This window comes from Rhinolophus sinicus, chromosome 13 (genome assembly GCF_057876585.1).
Source record: "Rhinolophus sinicus isolate RSI-liver-muscle chromosome 13, RSI-T2T, whole genome shotgun sequence".
Lineage (NCBI taxonomy): Eukaryota > Metazoa > Chordata > Mammalia > Chiroptera > Rhinolophidae > Rhinolophus > Rhinolophus sinicus.
Window position 1 is genome coordinate 15298748 of NC_142513.1, and position 26334 is coordinate 15325081.

General features: G+C 58.6%; 2 protein-coding genes across 10 annotated transcripts; one reads left to right on the forward strand and one right to left on the reverse strand.

The window, feature by feature from the left end:
* The first annotated feature begins 78 nt into the window (after positions 1-78).
* Positions 79-10014, forward strand: EMILIN3 (elastin microfibril interfacer 3). 2 transcript variants are annotated; one of them, XM_088789125.1, is made up of 6 exons: positions 79-2602; positions 3026-3170; positions 3491-3626; positions 5256-5378; positions 6557-6780; positions 7061-10014. In XM_088789125.1, the coding sequence occupies exons 2-6, from the start codon at positions 3029-3031 to the stop codon at positions 8845-8847; spliced, it is 2412 nt and encodes an 803-aa protein (XP_088645251.1). In that variant the 5' UTR covers positions 79-2602; positions 3026-3028; the 3' UTR covers positions 8848-10014. The 2 variants fall into 2 exon arrangements, with proteins under 2 accessions (XP_088645251.1, XP_074173398.2); XM_074317297.2 differs by lacking the exons at positions 79-2602; positions 3026-3170; positions 3491-3626 and adding an exon at positions 3640-3873.
* LPIN3 (lipin 3) lies at positions 9389-26252 on the reverse strand. Of its 8 annotated transcripts, XM_088789122.1 has the most exons (23): positions 25778-26252; positions 25295-25346; positions 25106-25158; positions 22381-22519; positions 22090-22289; positions 20796-20891; positions 19538-19818; positions 19282-19365; positions 18621-18741; positions 18140-18482; positions 17282-17381; positions 16982-17142; positions 16494-16587; positions 16328-16397; positions 14669-14761; positions 14549-14592; positions 13654-13792; positions 12472-12620; positions 12215-12301; positions 11622-11774; positions 11341-11455; positions 11158-11261; positions 9389-10981 (listed from the first exon to the last, which is right to left on the reverse strand). In XM_088789122.1, the coding sequence occupies exons 5-23, from the start codon at positions 22279-22281 to the stop codon at positions 10837-10839; spliced, it is 2571 nt and encodes an 856-aa protein (XP_088645248.1). In that variant the 5' UTR covers positions 22282-22289; positions 22381-22519; positions 25106-25158; positions 25295-25346; positions 25778-26252; the 3' UTR covers positions 9389-10836. The 8 variants fall into 8 exon arrangements, with proteins under 8 accessions (XP_088645248.1, XP_074173393.2, XP_074173390.2 ...); XM_074317292.2 differs by lacking the exon at positions 25295-25346 and having other exon boundaries at positions 25948-26252; XM_074317289.2 differs by lacking the exon at positions 25295-25346.
* Between the last annotated feature and the right edge of the window lie 82 nt (positions 26253-26334).

The window sequence follows — 26334 nt, forward strand, 5'->3', positions numbered from 1 at the left end:
CCGAGCTTCTCAGGCTCAGAAGAAAGAAGATGGGGGGTGGGGCTGGGCAGGGACAAAGGGCTAGTGGAGACAGAGTAGGAGGCTGGTATCCTAGGGGGTGCCACCCCCAATTGGCTGGCGGTGGAGGGTGTGAGTTTCTCCCAATAGCAGGGGGGCTCATCCGTGATAGGAAGGGCCTGTGCCAGAAAGCTGTCAGTGTCAGTGCTTTTTATTTCTGTCTCTTTAAGGGGACTTACATTCCATAAAACTGAGGCTTTCAATGACCTTATGTGGTGGGCCTCCATAAAAAAGCAGGTAACATCCTGGGTGAGGTGGAAGGAGCCTGGAGATGGGAGAGGAAGCTTCTGGGATTCTCAGAAGTGCGTGGAGGCCTAGAAGGGCTATCCCAGGTGAGTGGGTCACCACCAAGCAACTCTGCCCCCCAGGAGCCCATGGACGAAGGAGGCAGAGGTTCCTGCTCATGTCCCCCCATACTGTGTCACTTACTGATGGACCCTAAATGCAAGACTTTGTGCTCCCTGTCCAGGGTTATTGTCATCTTGATGGCATTCTCTGTTCTTCCTGAGGAGAGAGGTGGCGTATCTCTCACCAGGGCCTCATGAAGGTTGGGGAAGTATGCTTCTGAGTGTGTGTGTGTATGTGTGTGTGTGTGTGAGTGTGTGAGTGTGTGTGTGTAGAGAAGTGGCACGGAGTGGACCAAGTATCTGGATATGGCCGTGCAGGTCCCCATGAACAGAGAGTGTGATCCTGTGTGTGGCCCCTCAGCCCGCCTCCATCCAGGTGTGGAAACTCCAGTGTGAGTGGGGGGAGGACATAGTGTCTCCCTCCCTCCCCTGCCCCTGCCCTGCCTATGCTTCCTGTCTGGCAGATGCAAAGTGGCCTCATTGTCTGCGGGGGAGACCCCAGCCTCTGGCTAGATCCAGCCAAGACCCTGAGCGTCTCCCCCACCAGGAAGGGGCCCCAGTGCTGGCTCCCAAAACTGTTCCCATTAAAGAGGGAATATGGTGTTTGATGTCAGCCACCTGGGAAAGGGGGAAACGGGGTCCTACTGTCCTTTCAGCCCCATGTTATGTGGGTTTTTCCACGTAAAGACAAGGATCTAGCCTCCTCCCTGTGAGTTATGGGCCCCACATCTGGGCTGGGGAAAGGAGTGAGAGGAAGGGGCGGGACCCCTTGGAAAAGGATCACAGTTTCTGGGACGGGGAGGGGGGTTTCTCCCAGAGCCGCTGGGCAGCGTTGCCAGGCAGTCAGGAGCCAGCCTAGGGTGTGGAGTGGGGCTCTGTTCATCTCCCACTCAGATGCTTCTCACTTTCCAAGAAGTAGAAATTCAGTGCTTACCAGATCAAGAGCATGTTATGGACACTGTGTATCCTGCCCTCAGCAAAATGGCTCATGACATCTCTGTTACAGTCCAGAGATTATAATAGCACATTGGGTGGACTTGTGGCAGAGGATGAAAGGCTGTCTTAGACAGGCAACACTTGGAGGCTGGGATCAGAAGCCCACTCAAGCTGCTCAAGTGAAGTGGGTTATTGGAAGCAGACTGGAAGACAGTCACCAGATGGCCACTCACTGCACGTCTCCCTGAGTCCAGAGCCTCTCGACTTAGCCCCACTCTGCTCTGGCCAATTCTCTTCTTCAGCTTCCCCGTAACTCCAGTAAATCTAAGGCTCAGCGTAGCTACGGCAGCTCTGCAGCCATGATCTGTCCTCTCACCACCCCTCAAAGTCCCTGTTGTGGGTTGAATAGTGTCTGTTCTCCCAACATTTATGTCTACCTAGAACTTAGGAATGTGAACTTAAGAGGAAATAGCGTCTTTGCAGTTTTAATTACTTCAGATGAGGTCATACTGGATTAGACTGGGCCCTAAATTCAATGACTGGTCCTTATAAGAGGAGAGGACACAGAGACACCCACAGAGACAAGGCCATGTGAAGAAGGCCACGGGGAGGGGACCCTGGGAAGACAGATGGGGACATTGGAATGATGCCATTACAAACCAAAGAATGCCAAGGATTGCCAGGAGCCTCCAGAAGCTGGAAGAGGCAAGGAAGGATCCTTTCCTAGAGCCTCTGGAAGGAGACTAGCTGTGATGACACCTTGATTTCAGATTTCTAGTCTCCAGGATTGGGGGAGAATAGATTTCTGTTGTTTTAAGCCACAAAGTTCATGGTAATTTGTTACGGCAGCCCTAGGAAACTAGTACAGCCCCATCTTGAAGCTGGATCCCATCAGCCTCTGTGTCCCAATTCCCAAGCCCAGGACAAAGAAAGTTAGCTTGGCGGGGTCAGGTGTCTGCCTCCCAGGACCCACAAGCCACCGTGCTGGGAGAGGGCAGAGGCATAGATGTGGGTTTCAGAGCTGCCCCCTTCCAGCACCCTTGATATCATCCCTTGACCTGAAGGGTGTGGATTTGCATCTCAAAGTCAGGTTGGAGTGAGGTCTCTCCAGGTGTGCCTCAGAGTTCCTCGCCTTCTGCACGCCTACCAGCTACTTGGGTAAAGACACAGAAAGCTGTGGTCCCCTGTGTGCATGAGACAAAGCCAGGAAGACGTGCCACTCTGTTGGATGACAGCACCAGGATTCAAAAGGCTCTTTGCAGGTCAGAATGTCAACAAGATGATTTTAAATGAGGATGACTGAGGGCCAACTCCTGGGTTCCAAGAGACAACTTCCCGAGGGAAATATGGAGGAAACCTGGCTTAACAGCAGCTCTTTGTGAGAAAGACCTAAAGGTTTTATTTGACCAGATGCTACTAAGGAGCCAGTGCTGTGTGGTCCAGCAGGCTAAGAGCTTTAGATGCCCAAAGAGAATCAGAGCATCACTGGCTGGACTGGTGAGGTGATAGGCATTTGGGGCTCCATGCAGCCCGTCCCTGAGACACAGGGGTAACACGGACCCCATCAGGACACCAGAGGGACAGCCTGACCACCAGACTGGGTTGCAGAGGGTTAGGGAGCAGGGAGGAGTTAAGATGCCTGGGGAGGGGACAGCAGACTTATCAGATGTCCTGGGCACTTCCAGACAATGACAATGACAGTGCAAGGAGGCAGAGCTAGCCAACAGGGCCGGTCTGGGGCCTATTCCAAGGAGGTGGCTGCGGAGGTGTTGCTGGCGCTACCCAAAATACGGTCATCTCAGCTCCGAAGTCGTGGACCGCCGTTCCCAGGTGCACACTGGCTTTTAAAAGCAGTGTGTCCGGCGGGTGGGCCGCTCCCGGAGAGCCCCACGCCCACGCCGGTCCCAGGGGTCTGGCTCTGCTTCTCACCCGTGCACGCGGGCAACGGCAGTGGATGGGTGTGTTTGGGGGCATCCCTGGGCGCGACGGCCTGCGTGCGCCCCTGCCACCCCGGGGTTGCTCCCTTCTTAACCTCTTGCTTGCGGGCGGCCCCTCGGGCGTCAGCTCGGAGTCAGGGCGGGGGTCTGGCGGCAGAGAGGGGGCCGGCGGAGGAGAGCGACGCGGCCCCAAGTTTATGCTAATCCGCGCAGAGCCCGCCTCCCGCCTCCCCTCCGCGGCCCCAGCCGCGAGAAGCGCCGGCCACTCCGCGGGACGCAGCCGCTGCGAAGCGCCAGGCGGCTGGGCCAGCGAGCTGCAGGGGCCGCGAGCGGCGGCGGGACCCGGGCGGTGAGCGGCGGGGCGGCGCGGCGGGCGGACACCGGCGGGGGCCCCGTATGGGGCCAGGTGGGGACCCGGGGACGGCGGCGATGGGCCGCCGCCGCCTGCCGGTCTGGCTGTGCGCCGTCGCGGCGCTGCTCTCTGGGGCGCAGGCCAAGGGCACCCCGCTCCTCTCGCGGCCCGCGCCGCCTGGTGTGTCCCGCTACAGCCTCTACACGACGGGATGGCACCCGCGACTGCGTCCGGGGCCGCACAAGTAAGCGCGGGCCGCGCGGCGGGCGGGAAACGGGAGGGACGGCCCCGCGGCGCTGCTCCCACCTGCCCCGATCGCACGCGCGGGCGGCGGGGCGCCGGGCACCCGAGGCCGCGGCGCGGAGGGGGCGGCTCCCGGGGCCAAGCCCCTGCCCAGCGGGCGCCCCACGCCGCAGGAGGCTGAGGGGCTAGTGAAGAAAAATAAGCCGAGGGGGCCTGGCGCGGCGGCGGGGATCCTGGCAGTGCCCGCGGAAACCTTTCCAGAGAAGTAACATTTTCCAGCTGCGCTGTGTGCAAACCCCGGGCGCAGCGGACCAGGTGGAGGGAGAGGAGGGAGGGCGGTCCGCGCACGGAGCACGCGGGGCTCTCCCACACACACACCACGCCGGGGCCTCCCATCGTTCCCCTGCCCCAGTAGGTAGGGGAGGGATCCCTGCGCCCAGCGGCCTGCCCTCCCTTGGTCAGCCTGGCCCCAGCAACCCCTTGGCATCCCCAATGTGGCTGGGCCTCAGAGCTGGTGGGGGCTCCTGGGTCCTGGGTTCCTGGGCTCCAGGGTCTAACAACAGACTACAGGTGGCCAGTTTATGTCAGGCAGCTGCCTCCCCAACATTTGTGGCCTATAAGGAGGAGCTGCTGTCCGGCCCCTGCCTCAGCTTCTGGTCTTTAGCGGCAGTGGCTTGAGAACTGGCCTATCTGAGGTGAGTTAGGGGCTCTGCCTGGGGTGGAGCTGAATTTGAACTCTAGCTGCATTTGAGAGGTACTGTAGAACGAGAGCGTCCAGCCCATAGCTGACGCTCAATGTGTCTGGCCACATCAGAGTAGGCTTCCTGGAGGAGGTGGTAGAAATGATGTGAAAATGAGGAACCAGGATCAGAGGCAGGGGCCAGAAAGCGACAAGGTGGGGTGCATTTCCCCAGGAGTCAGTCAGGGGAGGAAGGGAGAAGTATGGTCTCAAAGACACTCAGGCACTAAATTGGGACCTCGGAAGCGTCAAATGCTGAGATGAGGAATTGAGAACCAGTGGAGGAGTTGGAGAAGGGTGGGGAATGTGGAAAGGTCCTTGATGGGGAATCTGGGGGGAGGGGCTTCTTCTCCAGGCAGGAAGAGCAGAGGTCAGACTGAGGAAGGGCAGCCACACCAGGCTCCTGGTTCAGTACAGAGCTTAGCTTAGCCCAGTGACCCACTCATCAGGAAGGCTGGGATCGAAGAGACCAGCAGCAGGGCTGGACCCCAGGCCGAGGGCGCTGGCTCCTGGGATCAAGGAGAAGGGGGAGAAGAAAGATGGAGGTCTCTTCTGCTGAGGCTCACAGTTGGGGGGAAGGGGTTAGGAGCCTCAGTGGGCCTGGCCCAGGCCAGATATTCCAAGGATGCCATTCTCCCCTGCAGGGCCCTCTGCGCCTACGTGGTGCATAGGAATGTGACCTGTGTCCTCCAGGAGGGAGCAGAGAGCTACATAAAGGCTGAGTACCGGCAGTGTGGATGGGGGCCCAAGTGCCCCGGGACAGTCACGTGAGTGCACCCTCATCCCACCCACTCGGGGTCCCTGGGCACACGCCCCACCCAGGCCTGCCTTCAGCTGAGAGCAGCAGCCAACTTGACAAGGGCTGTAACTCCTTGGACTTCAGAGAACCTACCCCAGCCCCCACCCCAGCTGGATGGAGGGGGCCAGGGAGGAGTCAGGGGCAGGCTCAGGTCGGAGCCCACAGGGGACCAGGGGAGGGTTCCTGGGGGAGAGGCAGCACCAGGCAAGGAAGACGCAGCATGGGGGTGGGGGGACAGGGGAAAGCAGAGGGTCACACTGGCATGGTTGATGCCAAAGGACCTGGTCAGACTCAAGGAGGCCTGTGCTGACAGTGGAGAAGGTAGGCCAGGTGTGGGGCTCAGGCTGGGCACATGGAGCCATGTGAGGACCTGTCGTATTGCACACAGGTGGGATGCACAGGTCTGTGCCCGGAGAGGTTCAAATGCAGGTTTGAAAACAAATCCGTTTGCTTCCATGGGTCAGTGGGTGAACAGGTACAGGCACACTGCTGAACAGGTGAGGGAGTGGCCCCTGTGCTGCCTTACACCCCGGGCCTTCCTCTCTGTGCTCAAAATCAAAGGTGCCCTGTCACTAGCCTCTGCGATCAGAGCTGAGTTCTTGGAGTCAGCTAGGGAGAAGTGGAAAGGCCTAAGGGGAGCTGATGGGAGTCCAGAGTGGCCCCCAGGCAGTGAGAGGGGCTGCCTGCCCCAGCTCCAGGGCAGTACCCCTCACCCACCCACAGGGGTGGGGCGTGGGGCGGGGGCTGAGGCTTTGTCAGAATTATTCAAGGTACCACCAAAGCCAGAGTGGAATTTCTGATGGCATTATAAGCTGAAGGGGGTCCAAGTGATCTTGGGAGCGTTGGGGCCAAATTCCTGCTTGCCTTCTCCCCAGGCAAACAGGAGGGGGTGGGGCTTCTTCCTACACCCTCCCCTAACGCATCTGTGAGCCTTGGCAAGGCCTACTTCCATGCTCCAGCCCTGTCACCTTAAGCACAGAAAAAGGAAACCCCTGGGGCTGTTGTGGAGGTGGGAAGACTTCTAGACTGTATGCATGTGTCTGAGAGTGGCCCTGAATACCAGCCAGGGCACAAGGCCACCTGCCAGGAGGCAGGCACCTCAGCCCACAGCTACAGGACCCTGCCCTCTCCCCATCCCTGGCCCAGGTACCGCACGGTGCTCAGACCCAAATACAAAGTCGGCTACAAGACTGTGACGGAGCTTTCCTGGCGTTGCTGCCCTGGGCTCACTGGACAAGGCTGCCCTGAGCACCTCACGGACCCTCGGGCCACCCCACCCCATTCAGAGCCTGAGTCCCAGATTCCCTCTGGGCAGTTGGGACCAGGCCCCAGGCCCCCTCCTTCTAGCAGAGCGGCGCCCAGCTTCTACGGTGAGTCTGCCCGTGGAGACCCTACCAAGGTAGTTGGGTTTCTTGGGGGGAGGGATATGGGAAAAAGACTGACCCAGGCTGGCTGAGCTCAGGCAGAGCTGGCAGGGTGCATCTCACGCTGGGCAGAAGGGAGAGCCCCTGGGCCCCCTCCAAAAGCTGGCGGAGCTATGCCCAGCGAGGTTGACTTAGAATAGAAAATCTCTCAGGTGGCCGGGCAATAGGACAAGCTGAGCCAGCCAGGCCAACGACATCCCTGCGGTTCTCTCCTCCTCTTTCCCAGGAAGGAAAGGCCCAGGGCTGTTTGGTGAGCGGCTGGAACGCCTGGAGGGTGATGTCCAGCGCCTGGCACAAGCATATGGTACTCTCAGCGGCCTGCTGACCAGCCACGAGGACCCCAGCAGGATTACTGGTGGCCCCAGAGCTCCTGCTGCCCCAGTGGGATTCGAGGTCATCCCCGAGGGGTTTGTGAACCCTGGAGACAGCGCTGGAAGGCCGCTTACACCTCCCCTGGATGAGATCTTGAGCAAGGTGACAGAGGTGAGCAACACACTCCAGAGCAAGGTGCAGCTGCTGCATGAGGTGCATGGGCTGGCCCTCGGCCACGAGGCCCACCTGCAGCAGCTGCGGGAGGCCCCCCCATCCCCACTCACCTCGCTGGCCCTGCTGGATGAATATGTGGACCAACGGCTGCACCGACTCTGGGGGAGCCTGCTGGATGGCTTCGAGCAGAAGCTGCAAGGCGTCCAGAGCACATGTGACGTGCGGGTGCAGGAGGTTCGGCAGCAGTGTGAGGAGGGCCAGGCGGCCAGCCGAAGGCTGCACCAGAGCTTGGACGGCCGGGAGCTGGCCCTGCGCCGGGAGCTCTCACAGCTGGGTACCCGGCTGCAAGGCCTAAGTGTGGCTGGCGCTGGGAGCTGCTGCAGCCAGCTGGCCCTGGTCAGTGCCCGGATGGACAGCCTCGAGAGGAACCTGCAGGTAGTCACTGAGGCCCAAAGGGGCCATGGCCCCACATCCAGGGATGAGCTCACGCGGCTGTCTGCGGCCATGCTTGACGGGGGTGTTGATGGACTGCTTGAGGGCCTGGAGACCCTCAATGGGACGGAGAGTGGCATGAGGGGCTGCTGTCTGGGGATGAAGGAGGGGGGATGGGGTGTGGGCGGCTTCAGGACCGTGCTGGAAGAGCGTGTGCAGAGCCTAGAGGAGCGCCTGGTGGCACTGGCTGGGGAGCTAAGCCATGACAGCACTCCACCAGGGAGGTCGGCATGGCCCCTGGTGCAGACAGAGCTGGCCGTGCTGGAACAACGGCTGGTTTCGCTAGAGACCTCATGCACCCCCAGCACCACCTCAGCCATCCTGGACAACCTCATGGGAGAGGTGAAGGCCTGGCAGAGCCAGATTGCGGTCCTTCTACGCCAGGTAGCCAGTCACACGGCCCTGCTCCAGCAGCTCAATGGCACCGTGGCCGAGGTCCAGGGGCAGCTGGCAGGAGCAACAGGCAGCTCACTCCAGGGCGAGATCACCCTGCTCAAGGTCAATCTGAACTCTGTGAGCAAGTCGCTCACAGGCCTCAGTGACTCCGTCAGCCAGTACTCTGAGGCCTTCTTGGCCGCCAATACGTCCCTGGACGAGCGGGAGCGCAAGGTGGAGGCCGAGGTCCACGCCATCCAGGAGCAGGTCAGCAGCCAAGGCTCGCGGCTTCGGGCTGGCCACAGGCAGGTCCTGAGCCTGCGGGGGGAGCTGGAGCAACTCAAGGCCGGTGTGGCCGGTGTGGCCGGCGGGCTGAGCCGCTGCCAGGACACAGCCCAGGAACTCCAGCACGCAATGGGCCACTTCGACCAGAGGGTAGCACAAGTGGAGGGTGCGTGTGGGAAGCTGGGCCTGATGGCTGCAGACCTGGACAGCTTGCCTACCGAGTCGCTCAGGTCCAGGGAGGGTCTATGGGACCACGTGGACCAGCTGAATCGCACGCTGGCCCAGCACGCACAGGACATCGCCCGCCTCCGGGACGATCTGTTGGACTGCCGGGCCCAGCTGGCCGAGCAGGCACGGCCAGGGCAGGCCGACTAGGCGGGCCAGACAGGACCCAACCCCAGAGCCCATCAACCCTGGGGACATCAACCCAGAGCTCAGACCATGCCTCCCAGCCACCCCTGGCCAGTGCAGATGCCAGAGGCCACTGAAGAAGAGTCGGTCCAGCTCCACGAGTGTCCCAGGCACCAGCTCACCCACGCTCAGGGCTGCACCAACTGGACAACTCAGGTAGCAGTCAAGGCAAGCACGTGGCGCCTGAAGGCCAGGGTGGACCTAAGAGACCTCACAATCCCGTCTGCAAATCGCTCTTCTGCGGACACATAAGTTGGCCTCTGTGCAAAGACCTGCAGAGCCATTCTCTCAGACAGTGGCCTGTCCACAGCTGGGGCCCCAGCCCGTGGAGGCTTCTGGTTCCTTTGTCCCCTTAGCGTCCCTCCCCAGGATTCTGGGCTCAGTTTCTGCAGGAAGGTGATGCACTGTCCTCACACCTAGCAGCTTCACGGGTGCTGTTTCTGAACCAAGGACCAGAGGTTCCCACCACCCCGAGGTCCTTCAGGGTGGAACAGAAACACGAAGACTCAGCCAGAGTTCTCTTTATTCCTTTTGATTCTCCCCAAAGTGAGGGCTTAGGCAGCTGTAGATTCTTGAGGAAGACTGGGTCCAGGCGATCTGTTTGGAGACACCACTTCAATTTATCCTTTTTCTTCCCCAAAGATGTTTTCCGGGCACTCACTCTGGTTCACACACAGTCCTCTCCTTTCCATTTGGGGGCGGGGGCGGTTCTTTCCCCCCAGGTTAGGGCCTCTCTCCAGAGAGCAGCCCTTCTTGTACGTCATGGCCTGAATGAGGTCAGACGCTGGGCAAGAGGCCACAGCTGGAGGAAGAGGGCTCCAGGCCTAGTTTCCAATATCCCTGTAAACCCAACCCCGCCTGGATGTTCCGTTCATGGAGTCCTGAGAAATTCAGGTATGACACCACCAAGCGACAACCTGAAAACACAAGTGTTCAGCCTGCACAATTCCAAGACCCTGATACCTGTCTGCTGAGGCTCCAGGCCTCAGTTTCCCCACAGCAGCACGAGTCCTCCTGTGCTGTTTTGGAGGTCCCTGGAGCCCTGCCTTCTGGTATCTCAACATTGGGTACCCTGTCCTCCACTGTGGTGCTATTGGGGAAGGGCAGGCCTGGATTAAAGCTTTCAGCCCATCTAAAGGTATTTTCTTCCCCGAAGACGGAGAGAGGGAAGGCTGCAGTGGGGTGCCAGCCCTCCTACCCACAGCTCCTCAGGCAACGGCCCACTCAGCAGCTGTGTGGGCACTGAACTGACCAGGCTAGGGGAGGGCAGACCAACCCCACCTGCCTGTGTCCCCAGGGGAGGTGCTGGGAGGAGCAGGAGCAGCTGCTGGGGGCAGGCTAGGCCAAGTGAGAGCCACATTCTCTTGGTCCTTGCATTGCCCTGGGCTCCCCCTTTCCTGATTTCAGAGGACACTGGAGCATCTGAGCTTGGGATGTACTGCAACGTCTGGCTCAAGGGCTGTGGGAAGGGGCCAGGCCTATGTGAGGCTCTGGCCTCAGAGGGTACGGACGGTGCAGGCTCCCAGAAGGCAGTGGGGGAGCACTGTGTTCTGCCCAGATGCTAGTCAACTGCTCCCCACTGCCGCCACCAACCTTCCCTGTGCATCCAACTCGGAAGCTTCAGTGGGGCCTCTGTTCTCTCTGTCCTAATCAGGAGTTGAGGCAGCGTCTCAGGGTGATAGGGACAGAGATGGCAAGGGCACAGAATGCTGCTGCAAGGGCCCAGGTGACAATCATTTAATTGCTACCAGCCAGGGCCATGCTGAGGCCTGGAGCAGCTGCCCCGCCCCCTGCAGCTCAGCTGGCAGGAGACAGGAGAACAGGACCGGAAGGAGAGAGGCTGCCAGGCAGCCCACAGTGCCCGTCCTCCCCACCTAGCTTCCAACCCTCATGCCCTGGGACACCCAGTCAGTTCTGGGCCAGGCCAGAGAGGAGGGGGCAGCCTTGGCGGGTTCAGGCCAGGGCGTCAAGGTCCAAAGAAGTCAGTGGCTCCCGCCAGTAGCAGAAGTTGCTGTATTCAGGGTTGGCCAGGTCTGTGCTCGGGCCACGGGCCACCGGGGGGAAGAGGAGCTCAACCACCTCACCCAGCCGCTCATATCTATGGACAGAAAAGGGTTGTCACTAAGAGCTGGAGCTGCCACCAGGCCACAGCCTCTGAGAGCCCTGGGCAAGGGACAGAGGCCCTGGTAGGGAGGTGGAACTGGGGCCCAGGGACAGGCTGGGGCGTGGGGACATGGCAGGGCGTGGGAGACAGGTGGCAGGGTTTGGCCTCACGTGGATTTGTGGTTCTTCATGGGCTCCCGCGTGAGCTCTCCCCGGGGATTGACTGTGAAGATGCGAGATTCAGGTAGGCCCACCTGTCGGTAGGCAGTGATGTCCTGTGGGCGACAAGAAAGGGCCGGTGGGCTGGGAAGTGGGGAGGAGGTGGCTCAGCCCTCGGGGAGAGGCTATACTCACGTTGGGCCTGTTCCCGAAGGCGGCATAGAAGGGCTGGCCGTGGGGCAGAAACAGCTGTTGGATGTCACTCAGGCAGGCGATCTTAAAGACCTCTGGCTTCTTCTCAATCACCTCCCTGGGGAGCAGGGGCAAGGGCAGGGAAGGGAGCCGAGGAGGGGTAGCAGTCAGAGGATGGCAGGGTCAGGTGACACGGGCCTGGTGCTGGCCTGGCCTGGGCTGGCAGTGGGCCTGCGCTCCCCCCCCACCGGGGGCTGCGGACCCCTATGGGGTAGGGGAGTTACCTGTGCAGAGCGGAGAAGAGGCTGCTGGGAGACAGCAGGATGGGGCCCATGGGGAGGCCACAGCCGCGCTCGCTCACCCACTGCAGGTACGCCTTGGTGAGTTCAGCCATGCCGATGGCCCGTGCCGAGCAGTACAGGAACTTGTACCCATTTCTGGGGGTGGCACAGAGCCATCAGGGACCAGCCATCCCCCATCCTGCCCTCTTGGCTTTAGCCAGCTCAGCCCAACCCTGGGGTTCTGGCCTCCAAACCCAGAGGCTTTTGCAGGGAAGGGACTTAGGACAGCTGAGCCAGGTCTGAGAGGTGGCTGTCCCCAGTAGAAGGAGCATGGCCAGAGTCGTGAGGCCCAAGTGGACCAGGAAGGACAAAGGTCTGTAGACTTCCTGCTGTAGCAGGAAGGCCAGCAGTTAGATCCCAGGCCACAGGAGAACCGAGGGCCAGCAGGTAGGTCTCAGCACTCCAGGGACATGCCCTGGCTTCCTTCCTTGTGGGCTCTGCTGGTCCCCAAGCCTGGCTTCCCAGGGCCGAGGCCACGGTAGCTTAAGAAGTCCTGTCACCCCTCCCTGGGGCCCTGCCCTCGCCCCCACACTCACAGGTGGATTTTGTGGTAGAGACTCGTGATGCCCTGGTGTGTCCAGTCTTTCCCCAGCTGGGGCAGAATGTGGCCCAGAGCATCCGACCTAGAGCCCAAAGGAGGGGTCACTCCAAGGCAGCCCATGTGGCCCACATGGGGCCTACCCCGCAGCCCCAAGATGGTGCAGACAGGCCTCTCTCCCTGTCTGCCCACCCCCAGAACAGAGAGATGAGTTTCCAGAACGCCCCTCTTTTCCCCTGGCCAACCCGGCCTCACTTGGTGATGGTGCCATCGATGTCCGAGATGACCACTTTGTCGTCCCATTTCCACAGGTAGATGGTGGCCCTGCAGCGGCAGGTGCCCTGGTACTGGGTTGTCACACTGAAGACCACGTCGTTGGCACCTTCTTGCAGGTTCAGCTGCCGCTGGGGCCGGGCAAAGGGGGTGAGCTGTGATCTGCGACAGCCGGGCACGATCCACCCTGTGCCCCCCAAACTGTGGCCTTTGATCCCCCAGGCCTCTCCTCCTCTCCTTCCCAACTCAGAGAACCTGCTAGAACTCATCAGAGACAGGCACACACAGACACACCCATGTGGGCCGAGGGTGGCCATGAGGAGGCAGTGAGGGAGTGCCGGCGGTGCCCACAAAGTACCAGGCTCAGGAACCCTACCCTCCTTTCGTGCTCCTTTGGGGTGCAGTTCAAGGACAAAGCCTGGCCCATGGCTCCCAGTCAAGTTTCTCAGGGCAGCCCCAAGGCTGGCATTGCTCTAGGAAAGGGGACACCCCACTCCACCGGCGGCCCCCTGACTAAGGCTAGGGTACCTGTGATATCCCCCTAAAGAGAGACCCAGGCCTGTGCTTGGTCCATAGAGAAGGATCAGGGAAGCTCAGCCACAACTGGTGACCAAGGCTGCCAGGCCCTGGCTGACGTGAGCTGTGTGTGAGCCCCAGGGTACCACAAAGGTGGCACCTTCTCTGCACAGGCTGGCCAAGTCCCCCGCGGGGCACCTCCCTGACCACAGAGTCACACTCGGAGAAGACATTCTTATTACAGGAGCCACGAGTTACAGAGCTTGAAAACATGACTCGGGGTGTGTGTGTGTGGGGGGGGAAGGTGGGGGGGGGCTGGGGTTGCCAAAATCTGAAGGGCTGTCATCAGCATTTGATTCCTTTAGCGTGGCTTCCAAGGGCAGACCCAGAGCCAGCTGACCCACTGCAGGTCGGGATTTTAGGATGGCATAGAGCTTTTCCAGTGACAGCATCTGACAGGGAAATGGGCTGCATACAAGGAAGTGAGCCCCTTGCCCCTGGAGGTAATCAAGCGGAGGCTGTTAGGGAGGCTGCCAAGGGGACAGATTCTGGGCTTTGGTGACTGTGGCTCTGTGGAACCATTCCTTAGCCAAGACTGTCGGGTTCTGGGACAGAGTTCTCACCGCCCTCCCACCCCTCCATACTTACAATCTGGTCGGAGGAGAGGCGGAGGGACTTCTTGTAGGTAGGCGTGTAGACGGGCGGTGAGGGTGGCAGGGAGGGCGCCTCAAGGATCACAGGGCTGTCTGGGGCGTCATCCTCACTGCTCAGGACATCAGTCTTGTCCCTGTGGGCAGCCCAGCTCTTAGGCCACCTCCCCCAGCTGGAGGCCCAGCACTCCCAGGAGATGCTCACCCCACAGGCCAGACCACGAGGGGCTTGGGGCCTGTCCCTGCGCCTCTGGAGACTACCTAGGGGATCAGAAACCCCTCCCTCGAGGTCCCACCCATTGTGGGGGTGGCGGCAGAATAAGGATGCAGGCTAGCAGTAAACAACCAGAAAGGTGACAGCACATCTAGAGCTGAGAGCCCAGGCTCTCAGCCCTCAGTGCCTCGCCAGCTAGGATGCCAGTGCCTGCCTTGGAGATATTTACCTGAAAAACCTAGTGTGTACTTTAGGGTTTATTCCTAACCCCACCTGCTTTGGCTTTAGTTGACTCATCCTTGGTCACCCTCCCACCCAACCCTGGGCGTTCTGGGTCACTTCAAAGGTAAAAAATGAAGCAAGGTCAGCTGGCCTCTGGTAGAGAGGGGAGGCCCTGCCCCTCCTTAATACAGTAGCCCCTTGTCTGGGCTGGGAGTCCAGGCATCCGTTCCAGCTCTGCCATTTCCTGGCTGTGAGACCTTTGCTGCATCTCTAAGTCTCAGTTTTCCTATCTGTGAAATGGGGGCATTTCTCAGGAAAAAGAAAGGGTGTAGAAGTGATTGGGGAGTGACAAAGAACCATGGCTGGGGGAGGGGTACTGGCTCCATCCCTGTCCTCCCCAGGTGACCCTTCCCAGACTCCTCCCCAGACTCCAGCTCCACCCAGGAAATCAACTCACCCCCCTGGCTCCCTGGCTGTGTTCTTCTCCCTCTGTGCATTGCGCTGTGGGAAGAACATCCATCCAGTGAAGTCTGGCTGCTGCCTGTGCTGGCCCTGCCCTGTGACTCTGACCACCCACCTCCTCGGCTGAGAAATCCCGGCGTCGCCAAGAAAACCACCACCGCCCACCCTTCCGGGGCATCTTCTCCTTCTCCAGCTTGTCCACGGTGCCCTGTGGGCAGATGAAGGTCATGGCATTTTCCCCTGGCACCACACAAACCCACCTTAGATTGCCCTTGGGGTCATGCTGAGCCCAGAGTCTGGGGCTGACCCTCGAGCAAGGTGCTGCCAATATCTGGATGCGGAAGAAGCACATTCTTCTCCACTCTAGGACTCATGGAGCTAAGCCCAGGAGACCAAGGGCCACTTCTGTCTGTCCCCACTCCACCCCAGCCCTGACCCGCTAGCTCTAGCCCAGCCTCGGCCTGGCCTCCAAATAGTGTGGGTCAGTCTTTCTACTAGAGTAGCTTTGGGAGTTTCTAAGCTCTGGTACTCCCTGCATGATGCCACCAAGTGGCAGCAGAAAGGAAGTCTATGGTCATCACTGCCCTCAACCTCCAAGACCAACACAGCCAACTCCTAAGGTCAGTGATTCTACCCCATGAACAGCCTCCCTCTCTGTCTACTCCCATCACTGTCTGGTGGGGGAAACATGACCTTGTGCAAAACGCTAGAGAGTTGTGCTAGATAGCCCCAGGGAGGGCCCAGGTCCACCTGGGAGACACATCAGCTTCCTACAAGCACAGAATGGCACACCCAAGTCAGGAGGACATGGGCTCGGGATGGGTTGGCCAGGGTGCCCACTTGAGCTGGGAACAAGCTGAGGGAGTCTCCCAGCGGCCTCCGTGTGGGTCTGTCTGGGTAAGGTGAGGAGAGCCAGGCAGGAGAGGGTCCTCCTCCTTCCCACAGGCTGTGGTCCTCGCTCAGACCCAGAGCCAGCCAGAGGACGGAGCTAAGCATCACCAAAGGGAGGCATCAGCTGTCACCATCTGGTTACTGATGTTCTTTGGGCAATTCTAAACCAGTGGAGAACAGACCAGGGTTGACGCCTGGACCACTCTGAGGGGCAGAAAGGGCAGACAGGGTGGACGCTCTGGCAGGAACTGAAGAGTCGGGTTCCTTCCCCTCTCTGAGCATCTGCACACGCTGTTCCCACCCCTCACCAGCTTAAGGCTTACTCATCCTTCCGATCTCTGCCCAGTGGGCACTTGCTCAGCCAACCTCCCTGTTGTAAGCTCTCAAAGCAACCCAGACCTCTCCTGCCCAATACTCATTCATCTGAATTTTACATTCATCTGACAGTCTTTGATTGTCTGTCTATGAAGGTATGACTGTCCCTGGCACGTAGTAGGTACACAACAAATGTGTGCTGATAAAGCCAGCCCCGCAGCCCGCCTGGAGAGGGTCTCCAGGTAAAGTGAGGATGGGAGCTCCATCTCCCAAGCCTCGTCTCTCAGATCCAAAATCTCTTGTTGAAGGCATGTCCCTGTTAAATGTCTATCCCCCTCTGGTTTATTCTGAGCTCCTCTGAAGTCAAGCCCAAATCCACGAGGATTCAGCCATGCCAGGAAACCAGGGAAGGGTGGAGCTTCAGGGGCCCTCGGTCTCCTCTCCCGGGTGGGTTTGCAGCCGGTCAGCCCCAGGCCCGTCTCTGCCCACGCTCCATTCCTGGCCAAGGCCTCTACCCCGAGGCTATGGCTTCTTTCCCCAGGAGGCCCAGGGGTGCTCTAAGCATTACCTTGGGCAAGTTCTTCTGGAAGGCTTGCAGGGAGAGGATCATGGGGGCAGCTACAGCCCAGTTATAATGCCTGGGGAGACAGAACAGGGTGTCAGGGCTACAGTAGCTACAGAGCCATGAAGGCGGGGGTGGGGGTGACTTCTGGGGCTACAGCCTCGGTACGTACTTCTCATTGATTTTCACTACCAGGTTCTGGTCTTCCAGGAGGCCAGGGTTTTTGGTGAGGTCCTGATAGGAGACGATGTGCTGGTTGAATTTCTCTGGGCACAGAGGCAGAGAGTGAGGGGCAGGCTGACACATCTCACAACCCCCTGCCCTGTGCCTCCTGGCTCCCCTGCGCTCCACCACTCAGGCCTCCTGCAAGTGGGGGCTTTGACCCAGCAGGGCTCCTCCCTACCTGTGGTTTTCCCCCCTGCTGTTCCCACCCCAGGCTCTGGCCATTGTGGGTTCACAGGCTCACTCACAGCTTGGTATCAAGCGTTTGCTTCATGGGGATGCCCTGCCCTTGCTGGCTGAACGTGGGCTCCACAGGGCAGAGAATGGCAAGGGTTCCAGGCCCAGCCTCACACTTCTGCCCCACCCTCTGGGGTCCTCCCTGCCCCCCTCCCCCCCGCCTCCAGCCTCAGTGCCAGTCCTCAGAAGGGTCAAACATACCCAGGGAAATGTCCCGGCTGTCAGCCAGTCCCCCACAAAGGGACAGCACTACAGTGTCCACTGTGTCCGGAGTGGGTTCTGGCTCCTGTTTGGGGTTGGGGTCCTCCAAGAGCTTCTGGTTGCTGGGTTCACTCCACCTCCTGGGCCCCATTCCCCAGTCACTGAGGGCAAACGGGCCATCAGTGACATGAAGAGGAGGAAGCTGGGAGGAGGGCGCTCACCCCTCCCAGGCCGTAGTAGCCAACCCCTGGTCCCACAGGCTCCGACCCCAAGACTCCCTGGCCCCCAGAACCCAGGCACCTCTGGGGGAAGTAAAGAGCTGCGTTCTCCGAATCCAGAGAGGGCAAGTCATCCAGGTAGATATCACTGGGGCCCAGGTGCTGGCTTCTCTTCAGGGGGCCTGAGGGCAGAGGAGGGCACAGCTGTAGACCTAACATGTGCTCAGCAGTGTGAGCAGTACGTGTCCCCCTTGCCTCTGAACACTCTAAAGCAGCGCTGTCCAGTAGGCTTTTTACGGTGATAGAAATGTCCTATGTCTGCTGGCCCAATACAGTAGCCAATAGCCACAGGTGACGGTCAGCACACTTAAAATGTGGTGTGATGAAAAAATGGAATTTTCAATGTTATTTAATTTTAATCCACTTTAAGTAGCCAGTGACTACTGATTTGGGCAGTGCAGGCCTCATGCCTCGCCCCATTCTTGGATAAACCGCCTGCTCGTGAACCAAATGTCCAGCTTCTCTCATCCACTCAGCTTCATTTCCCAACCTCCCCGCTGCCTCACTTTAGACACATCAGCTGCCTCAGTTCCTAGACATGAAACCTCTCCCCTTCCTCATGGCCTTGACACATGCTGTTCCTTCTGCCTAGAATTCTCCTCCCTTTGATCCTCACTGGGCTACCTCTTCATTGTCGACGTCTCAGCTCAAACATCACCCACTCGGACCACATGATTTCAATAGCCCCCCTCCCACCCAGTGATCACCCATGTCCCAATCTTCCTGGTTTACGCATGTGTCACCTGTCTGCCCCACTGGACTGGGAGCCTCACAGGCTGGTGCTAAACACAGTGCCTGGCACATAGTAGGTGCTCAAAACACGCTTGAAGTCACAGAATCCACCCAGGAGGTAACAGCGGGGCATCCAGCCATCACTCACCTTTCCCCCTGGAGGACCCTTCTGGCTGCCCGGTGGGAGCTGGACCCTCCAGAGCGGCCCAGCTCCATGATTTTGAGGCAGGAGGGTGACCCGTACCCCTGGACCTCTGAGTCTTGGTTTCTGTTCTCTCAGGGATGGTAAGAAGGGGGTCCGCCAGAGCGGGCACCTCCACGTCAGGCTGAAGGAGGTCAGTGCCAGCCCCCGTTGGCAGGGGCAGGGCTCCGGAAGGGTCCGCACCAGCCACAGAGGTGGAGGTGGTGCTGGGCTCTCCCTGAGGAGCAGAGGCTGCCCCAGTGCTGCCATCAGGGACCGTCGAGGACACAGGCCACTCAGCCTTGGCCACCTTCATTCAAACAGAGGGGGGAGGATGTGGGCCAGTGCAGAGTCTGCCTCCCACACCCCGCGAGGCTTAGGGGAGGTGGCCCATGGAGGCCACGGAGCCCCTGAAAGGCAGAGATAGGGGCTGCAATGAGGAACTCACCTTAGGCAGCCTCCCCCAGGCCCACTGCATGTGGGACTCAGCTCTCAGGGCGCGGGGCTCGGGCGTCTGCACCTCCAGCTCCGAGTCGCTTTTAGGGGATGTCAGCCCACCTGACGAGATGCTGCAAGAAACAAGAACTCAGAGGCCCCCGAGCCAGCCTGCCATCCCCCTACCGCCCACCCTAGCCTGGGAAGAAATATTTGTAACACATAGTTATGCCTGTGTTGGAGCCAGAATATATAAAGAATATATAAATATATAGAGAACGCCAACAAATCAACAATAAGAAGGCAGCCCCGTAAGAGAATAAAACTGGGCAAGGTTGTGACTCCTTAATGGGTACTCAGTGTCCCTGTGCAGTGATGAGAAAATTCTGCAACTAGATAGAGGCTGCACTAGATGGTGGCACAACACTGAATATACTAAATGCCCCTGAATTGTATGCTTTCAAATGGTTAAAATGGTAAATGTTGCGTTATGTGCATTTTACCACAGTTTTTAAAAAATGGGCAAAAGACTTGTATGAACACTTTGCGAAGAAGGTATACAAATGGCTGGTAAACACAGTAAAAGTGTTCTAAGTCATTACGCGTCAGAAAAATGGAAATCATTCTGAGACCTTGGCCTTGAGTCCCTGCCTGCAGCCCACCTGCACTCTCACCTGGCCTGCGGGGACCACTCTCCATCAGAGTAGGGATAGATGTCTTTGGGCTGCGGCGAGGACTCCCCTTCTGACAGGACACTACTGAGGGGCCACAGGGAAAGAAATGATCACTGACAGCCCAGGGCGCTCCGGGCAGGGCATGGGAGCTGGACACCAGGGACTCGGGGAGGTGGGGCCCTGGCCCAGGGTCACAGCACGAGCAGAAGAAACTGCTTCGAGCCCAGCTGGCACCCTCACACCCATTAGTTCCCACCTGGTCCCCACACACCCTGGAGACTCTGGCTTTGGCTTCTCCAGCAGGGACAGCTCACTCTCAGCGCCTGCCTCCAGCTCCTCAGAACTAGAATCGGCTGCCACTGTGTCCTCCTTCCGCCGGGGTTTCCTCCTACGAAGCCTCTTCTTCCGCCCCGTGGAGGGCACACCGGTGACAATGGGCTCTGCTTCACTGGCTGTACCCAGCTGGGAGTCCGAGGGGAACCCAGACAGGCCCCCCCAGGGGATGGGTGACGTGCACAGGCGGGGAGGCACGTGTTCCTGAGGAACAGACCAGGGGCAGGACTGAGAGGCTACAGTTTAGGGGGGCCGCTCTTGTCCCCCCATTACTCTGAGCCCTGCCGGAGTCCCACGCTTTGGAGTGAGCTCATCTGGGGTCAGGCAAACAGGATGGAGGCTGGACAGAGGCGGCAGCTGCATGGCCTTGAACGGCTGCTGGCCTCAGAGCGCCCTCACAGAGCTGAGGCAGGCCAGGGTGCTGTACCAGAAACCTGGGCATCAGCCTCTCATCTCTCCACACCGACCACAGTAGACACCTACGTCCCTTTTAAGTCTCAGCCAGGCGTCACCTCCTCCAGGACGTTCACCCTGACCACCCTCAGCCTCGGTTCCAACCCCAATCACTGCAATGAACAGTTTCATCATCCATTGTTTATGTGTCTGTCTCCCAGGCTAGTCTGGGAATCTTCTTCGAAGGCAGGGGTCTACCCTTACCCAAGTCCACTGCAGTGTCTGGCATAAAGGAGGGACTGTTAGAGTTTGTCCAGCTCAAACTATTTAAACACCTCTGCTGGCTTGTGCTGGGCCTGCCTCCCATCTGCAAACACCCCTCTGTGTACCCAGCACCCACACACTTCTATGTTCCAGCTGCACTGAGCTAGCCCCAGATCCAGAACAAGTCGTCTTATGCTTTCCACCCCCCAGCCATTCCTCAGCAGGCTCCCCCTAGCCAAGCTGCCCAAGGAAGTCCTCCTTTCTAGCCTTCAGGGGACCAGCTCAGTGTCCTCTTCTGAGACACCTTTCCCAGCTTCCCCTGGGAAGTAAGTCGGCCCTCGCCCCCACCGCCCCCCAGGCTCTCATAGCGTATCCTGAGTGCCAGCACCAACCCATCCCCTGCCATCAGACCCTTGATGATGCGGTATTCCCCACAGTGGGGACAGTGACACACCCACGACCCCATCCACAGGGGGTCCTAGGGAAGGGAAGAGGCAGGTGGTGTGAAGGACACAGGTACTTACCTCATCACTCTCCAGCTCCTGGACGAAGAAGGCCTCCCCGCTGTCCCCCAGCTTCATCTGCAAGTCCACTGGCTCCCCATTGATTTCAATGTCCACCTGTAACGGGGTGTGATGCGGCAGGGGACGCACGGTCCCCACCGCTGGCCTCACTCACTGCCACGCTCCAGTCCACTGGTCTCTCAGCTGGTCCTGGACATGGGCTCCCAGCTGCCCCCGAGTCTGTACTTGCTGGAACCCTCTCCTTGAGACCTTGACATGCCTGGCTGCTCCCCACTTGGAGGGGCTCTGCTTCTTCTGAGAGTTCCCCTTCCTCAGAGAGGCTCTGTGCCCTCCGACATTTCCCCATTCTCTGGGCTCAGTTGCAGGTGTCCTGGTCACGGTATCCCTGTTTGTGCCTTGGTTTCCCTGTTCCTCTCTCGCCCACACCCCATAAGAACAAGGACCTGATCCATCTCGTCACTGTTGTGGCCCCAGCCCTGGGACAGCGCTCAAACATTTGTGGAGCACACCAGCTATGGTAAGAATGACCATTTCCTATTCGTTTCGTACAGTGTTTTATTGCAACTATACTGTTTAACCTCCACAACAAGCTGTTGCAGCCCTATCATTATCCTCACTTTATAGATGAGGAAACTGAGGTTCGGAGGGTTAAGCCACTCGCTGGGAGGTAGCCCAATGAGGCTAGGAACCCAGAAAGTCTGAGCCTACAAGCCAAGCTCTTAACCACTTAGCTACACGGTGTCCCACAAGGTTATACTTTCCTAGTAGGATTCCAGAAAGCTCACCTGAGTGTGAAAGGGATCTGGGCCCACCAAACCTCTTTTCACACACCAGGCCTTTGCGCGAACAATCTGTCACGTTTGCCCAAGCCCAGTGAAGACAGTGTAGGTTCCCTAAGGGAGAGGAACTAACCTTTGCACAGGCCTGGCCCTGGGATGTGTTATCAGCAGCTCCTATCTAATCAGCAGGCAGATGAGACCTTATCCATTCACACAGGTGAAGTGACTTACCAGGAACACACAGGTAAGGTCTTAGCAAGCTGGAGCCAGGTCTGATGGCCCCAGCACCGGGGACCTGCCCCACCATGCTGCTTCCAGTGGAAACAGAAACCCTCTTGGACCAAAACCCCCAAACTAAACCAAAACCTTCCAAGAAAATACAGAAGAAGGGAAGTCTGTCCAGAGGACAGATCCCCATCTAAGAAGGGCCCAAGTCCTCTCCTGGGACAAGAGGGGTTGCCCTGGCTTCAACAGCCCACCCAGCATCGGCCCCTTGGCCAGCCGCCAGCACTCACCACCTTCTCCCGTGACCGCAGGACGCCCAGCTTGCCAAAACGCACATGGAAGGGCGAGCAGCGGAAGGAGCCGTCCACCTGCTTTACCACTAGCACGTCAATTCCACCGCTCAGCGTAGCTGGGTTCAGGCCCTGGTACAGCTCCTTCACCGTCCCAAACACCGTCTCTGCCAGCTGCCCCACGTAGTTCATGGCTGGGGCTGGCAAAGGGAGGTGGTGGTGGGACTAAGGCCTGGTCCCCCTTCCTCCATGGGGAAGCTCCGCAGCCTGACCTCTGGGTCCCCAGCTTACCCCTGGAACACTTGGAACACAGGTAGCAGTCTCAGGATGGGAGGTATGCCGGTCGATGTGGGTTCTAGCTGTGGCTCACCCCGACCAGAGTGGCCCTCCTGGACAGCTGCCTCCCTTCGCCAGGAGCCGATCCCCACATCTGTAAAATGAGGGCACTGAGTAAGGCAATTGGGGGTGCTCTGAGCCTCTAAATGCCATGAGTCATGATAATGAGCCTGGTACTGAGTGACAGGGCTCATTTTATCTTCACAACAACCCGTGAGGCTGGTCGAGTGGGTGTCATTACTCTTGTTTACAGACACGCCAGCTGAGGCTCAGAGAGGTGGAGTGACTTGCCTGGAATATCACAACAAGTAAAGAGAGGATTCGAACCCACGCCTGTGTGGCTGCAGAACCCTAGGTGTGGACCACTGGGATGGCTCAACTGTGGGAACAGCAGGAGGTAGGCCCCCCTCACTGGGGTCAATGAGGGGCAGCCTCATGACATATCAGACCCTGGACCCTACTGGGTAATGCCCCAAAGGCTGATCTCTTCCCAGGAAGTGGGGAGGAGGGAGTCTCGGTTTTTCCATCTGAGAAATGGGTTCAGGTATCAGCTTGCTGCCTCCTGGTCCTAGGAGTTGAAAGGGGTCTTGCTGGTCCACTGTGGCTGATTTGTGGGGAACCAGAGGTGGGGGTACCCCAGGTACTGTAGGCTCTGCCCAGCTCTACTCCTAGGGTCAATGCTCAAGGTAGGGCATCCTCTACAGCTGCAGGTGGAGGGAGCTCTCAGTTGAAGGCCCCAATCTCCAAAGTCCTTCCCAAGTTTCCTTGGGAGGATGGGAAGCACGTCCGTGGCCCACAGCTGACCCCAGTATCTCTAGGCTATAGTTCTCAGCCCCGACCCACATCCAGGCTTTGGCCTGGCTCTTGGCACGTCAAAGCTGCTCCTCCTTCCCACAGCCAGACCGGTCCCTCCAGCTTTCCCATACCAGGCACAGCTAGGTGAGCCAGAGGCAGGAGGCTGCTGCCGCCGTGGAGAAGAGCCAGGGCTATAATGAGAGCCACCTCCATGCTGGCACAGTGCCTGCCTGCCTGCCAGCTTCAGCTCATCGTCCTCGCGTTGGCTGGCAGGCAGGACCCAGGCCATCCCACCTCTGCAGAGCACTCCCCCTCCCTTGCAGACGTTGCATCAGAACCCCTGGAGGACCAGCTGCCATGTAAGACCATCCCTCAAAGATGTGAAGTGGCTTATCCAAACTCTATTACGCTAAGAGGCCATGGGGTGGGGGGAGGGAGTGATGACTCGTATCTTGGTTTCCTGACTCCATACCATGGTTCCTTCTACTCCGTGGTCCCCAAACCACACCACAGTTGTTTGCAGAGAGGGCAGCCCAGCCCACAGCCCCCCTCTGCACAGTCCTGGAATGCCCTGCCCCTCAAAGTGTGGTCCAGGCCCAGCAGCACCAGTGTCACCTGGGAACGTATTAGAAACATGGAGCTTCACACACATAAGGTACAATTTGAATTGCTAAAATGAAAACTGGATTAAAATGAAGCTTTTTGGACTCCAAATATGTCACTCAAATTTAATGAATATTTTATCTGCAAGGCACCTACTCTGTGTTGGGTGAAACTTGCCACTTTGGTTTCTCCCTGCTTAGCTAACACCCAATTCTGTGAATATAGGTCTGGAAACATACAGACTGACAAGGACAGACATGTAGTGGGCAGGGCTCTAGACCACTGTGCTCAGGAAAATCAGGACTTTAGAAGCTTCCAGGAATCAAGGAGCAAGCATGGGAGGGGCAGACCAGGGGTTAGGGCAAAGGTCTGCCCAGTTGGAGGCCCAAGCTAAGCGATCTGCCCTGCTGAGGGCAAAAGAGCTTGACGTGTGTGTCTGTGACATGCTCAGCACTCCCTAGTACAAGGTTTCCCAACTTGGGAATCACTGACGTTTGGGACTGGGTACTTCTTTGTTATGGGGGGATTGTAAGACGTTCAGCAGTATCCCTGGTCTCTACCCACTAGATGCCAACAGTACCCCTCCTCCAGTTGTGACAAATCGTCTCCAAACATTGACAGAATTGGCTCAGGTTGAGAGCCACTGAGGTAGCAGAAAGAGTTGAAAGGCAGAGATGGCACCCAGGGAGCACTGGGTCCTACTCTGATCCACCCATGAAATGTCCTCAGACAAGTACCTCACTGGCCTGTTGCCCCCTCTATGAAAAAAGTCCTCAATTTTTTAAACCGTTCTCAGCCTAGAATTCCTTCCTCTCCCTGTTCCCACCACCCCATGAGTAGATGTCCCCACATCTGCCTGCTCAGCATTTGGGGAGACTCCTGTGAGCCAGGCCATGGGCTCCCCTCCTCTACCTGTACCCATCCCTGAAGGCATCACCTCTCCCCAGGACCCAGCTCTGCCTCCTTGGTCCTCTCCAGATGCAGGGAGGCTCTGCTTGGCTCTCCTATGCCACCCTTCATCCCAAAGCAACATGTCCAAAATCAAACACTTCATCTCCCCCACTCCCAAACCCTAGTCAGCTGAATTCCTCTCGGGACTCATGGGTAACCCTCTCCAAGCCCTCTGAATCCTAGTCCCCAATTTCCTGCTCATCTAACCCCTCCTTACTCCTCTTACTGACCTAGGTCAAGGCTTTATAACTGGATGCCTAGTTCCTGGGTGGCAACAGGATACTGTGGGTAAGGCAACAGACTGGGTTCTAATCCCCTCCCTGATACTTACTAGCTGTTGCCTTGGATAAGTCACTTCACCTCTTTGAGCCTCAGTTTCAGCCTCTGAAATGGGAATAACATAAGGGATGCATGAGTAATTAATGACGTAATTCATATAAAGCATAAGAACACAATAAATGCCCATATATGTCATTTATCAGCAGTAGCATCTTTTTGGCATTGTGACAGCCCCACCTACCCAGGCTGGTCCTGATGACACTACAGGTCAGACTCCAATGCACAGTCCCAGCCTGCAGTTGAGAGTTTAGACTTCTTAACTCAGCATTCAAAGCCCTGCACAATGGTGGCCCCACTGTTTGCAAAGTGAGCAGGTGGGCTCCAGGCAGGCTTCACAAGGGGGCCCAAGCCTCAGAGCCCACTCTGGGAACATCCACAGCCCTCCCAGGCCAGCACACAACTACCCCACAGGGAAGTCAGAACAAGCTGCTTTGGGTGGGAGCTTTCAGCCTTTCTGGGCTCCCAGATTTGGGAAGGGGTGGGGGCAGGGCTGTCCACCTAGGACCAGAGGGAGCAGGAGGACAAGCATCCCTCTAGCTCTGGAAGGGAGATAACCAACCCCAGCTCCCCAGCGGCTTTCACAGCTGCCCCATCCGACCTGGCTAGTCCCAAAGCAGACCTGACAAGGGTTAGACCCAACCGTGCAACTGAAGATACTTAGTACCAGAGAGTATGGGTGTTCTCCCCAAGGTCAGACAGTCTGCCTGGGGTGACGCTGGGCCAGCCTCCCCTGAGAGGTTTTTGAATCTCCTTATCTCCTGAAATCTCGTTCTGTGTGTCCCGGGGGCCTGCAGCCTCTGGGCCAGATCCAAGGACGAAGTGAGTTCCTCCAACCTGGAGTTCCCTTCTGATGGCTAGAGATGGACTGGATTCAGGCCCGCGAACAGGAAAGAACGAAGGTCGGATGGCAGGACGAAAGGACCCGGCAAACGCGGACAGGAAGAGGGACACCTCTTCTCAGGCCCGGGTTGGGCCCTACCTGGGGAGCTGCCCACTGGACTTCCGGGACCGGAGCCGCCGCCTCTACTTGAGTGCACAGGGTCCGCAGGTGGGTGTCCTTGGCCCCGCACTCGGCGCTTCCTGCTCCTCTAGGACCGGGTACGTTCCCGGTTCCGCCCCTTCCACGAGCCAAGGGCGTCTCCGCAGGCACCAACGCGTCCAGGCTCCACCCGCCCCCAAGAGACCCCGCCCCCGCCCAGTCCCCACGCCCAAGGCTGTCCT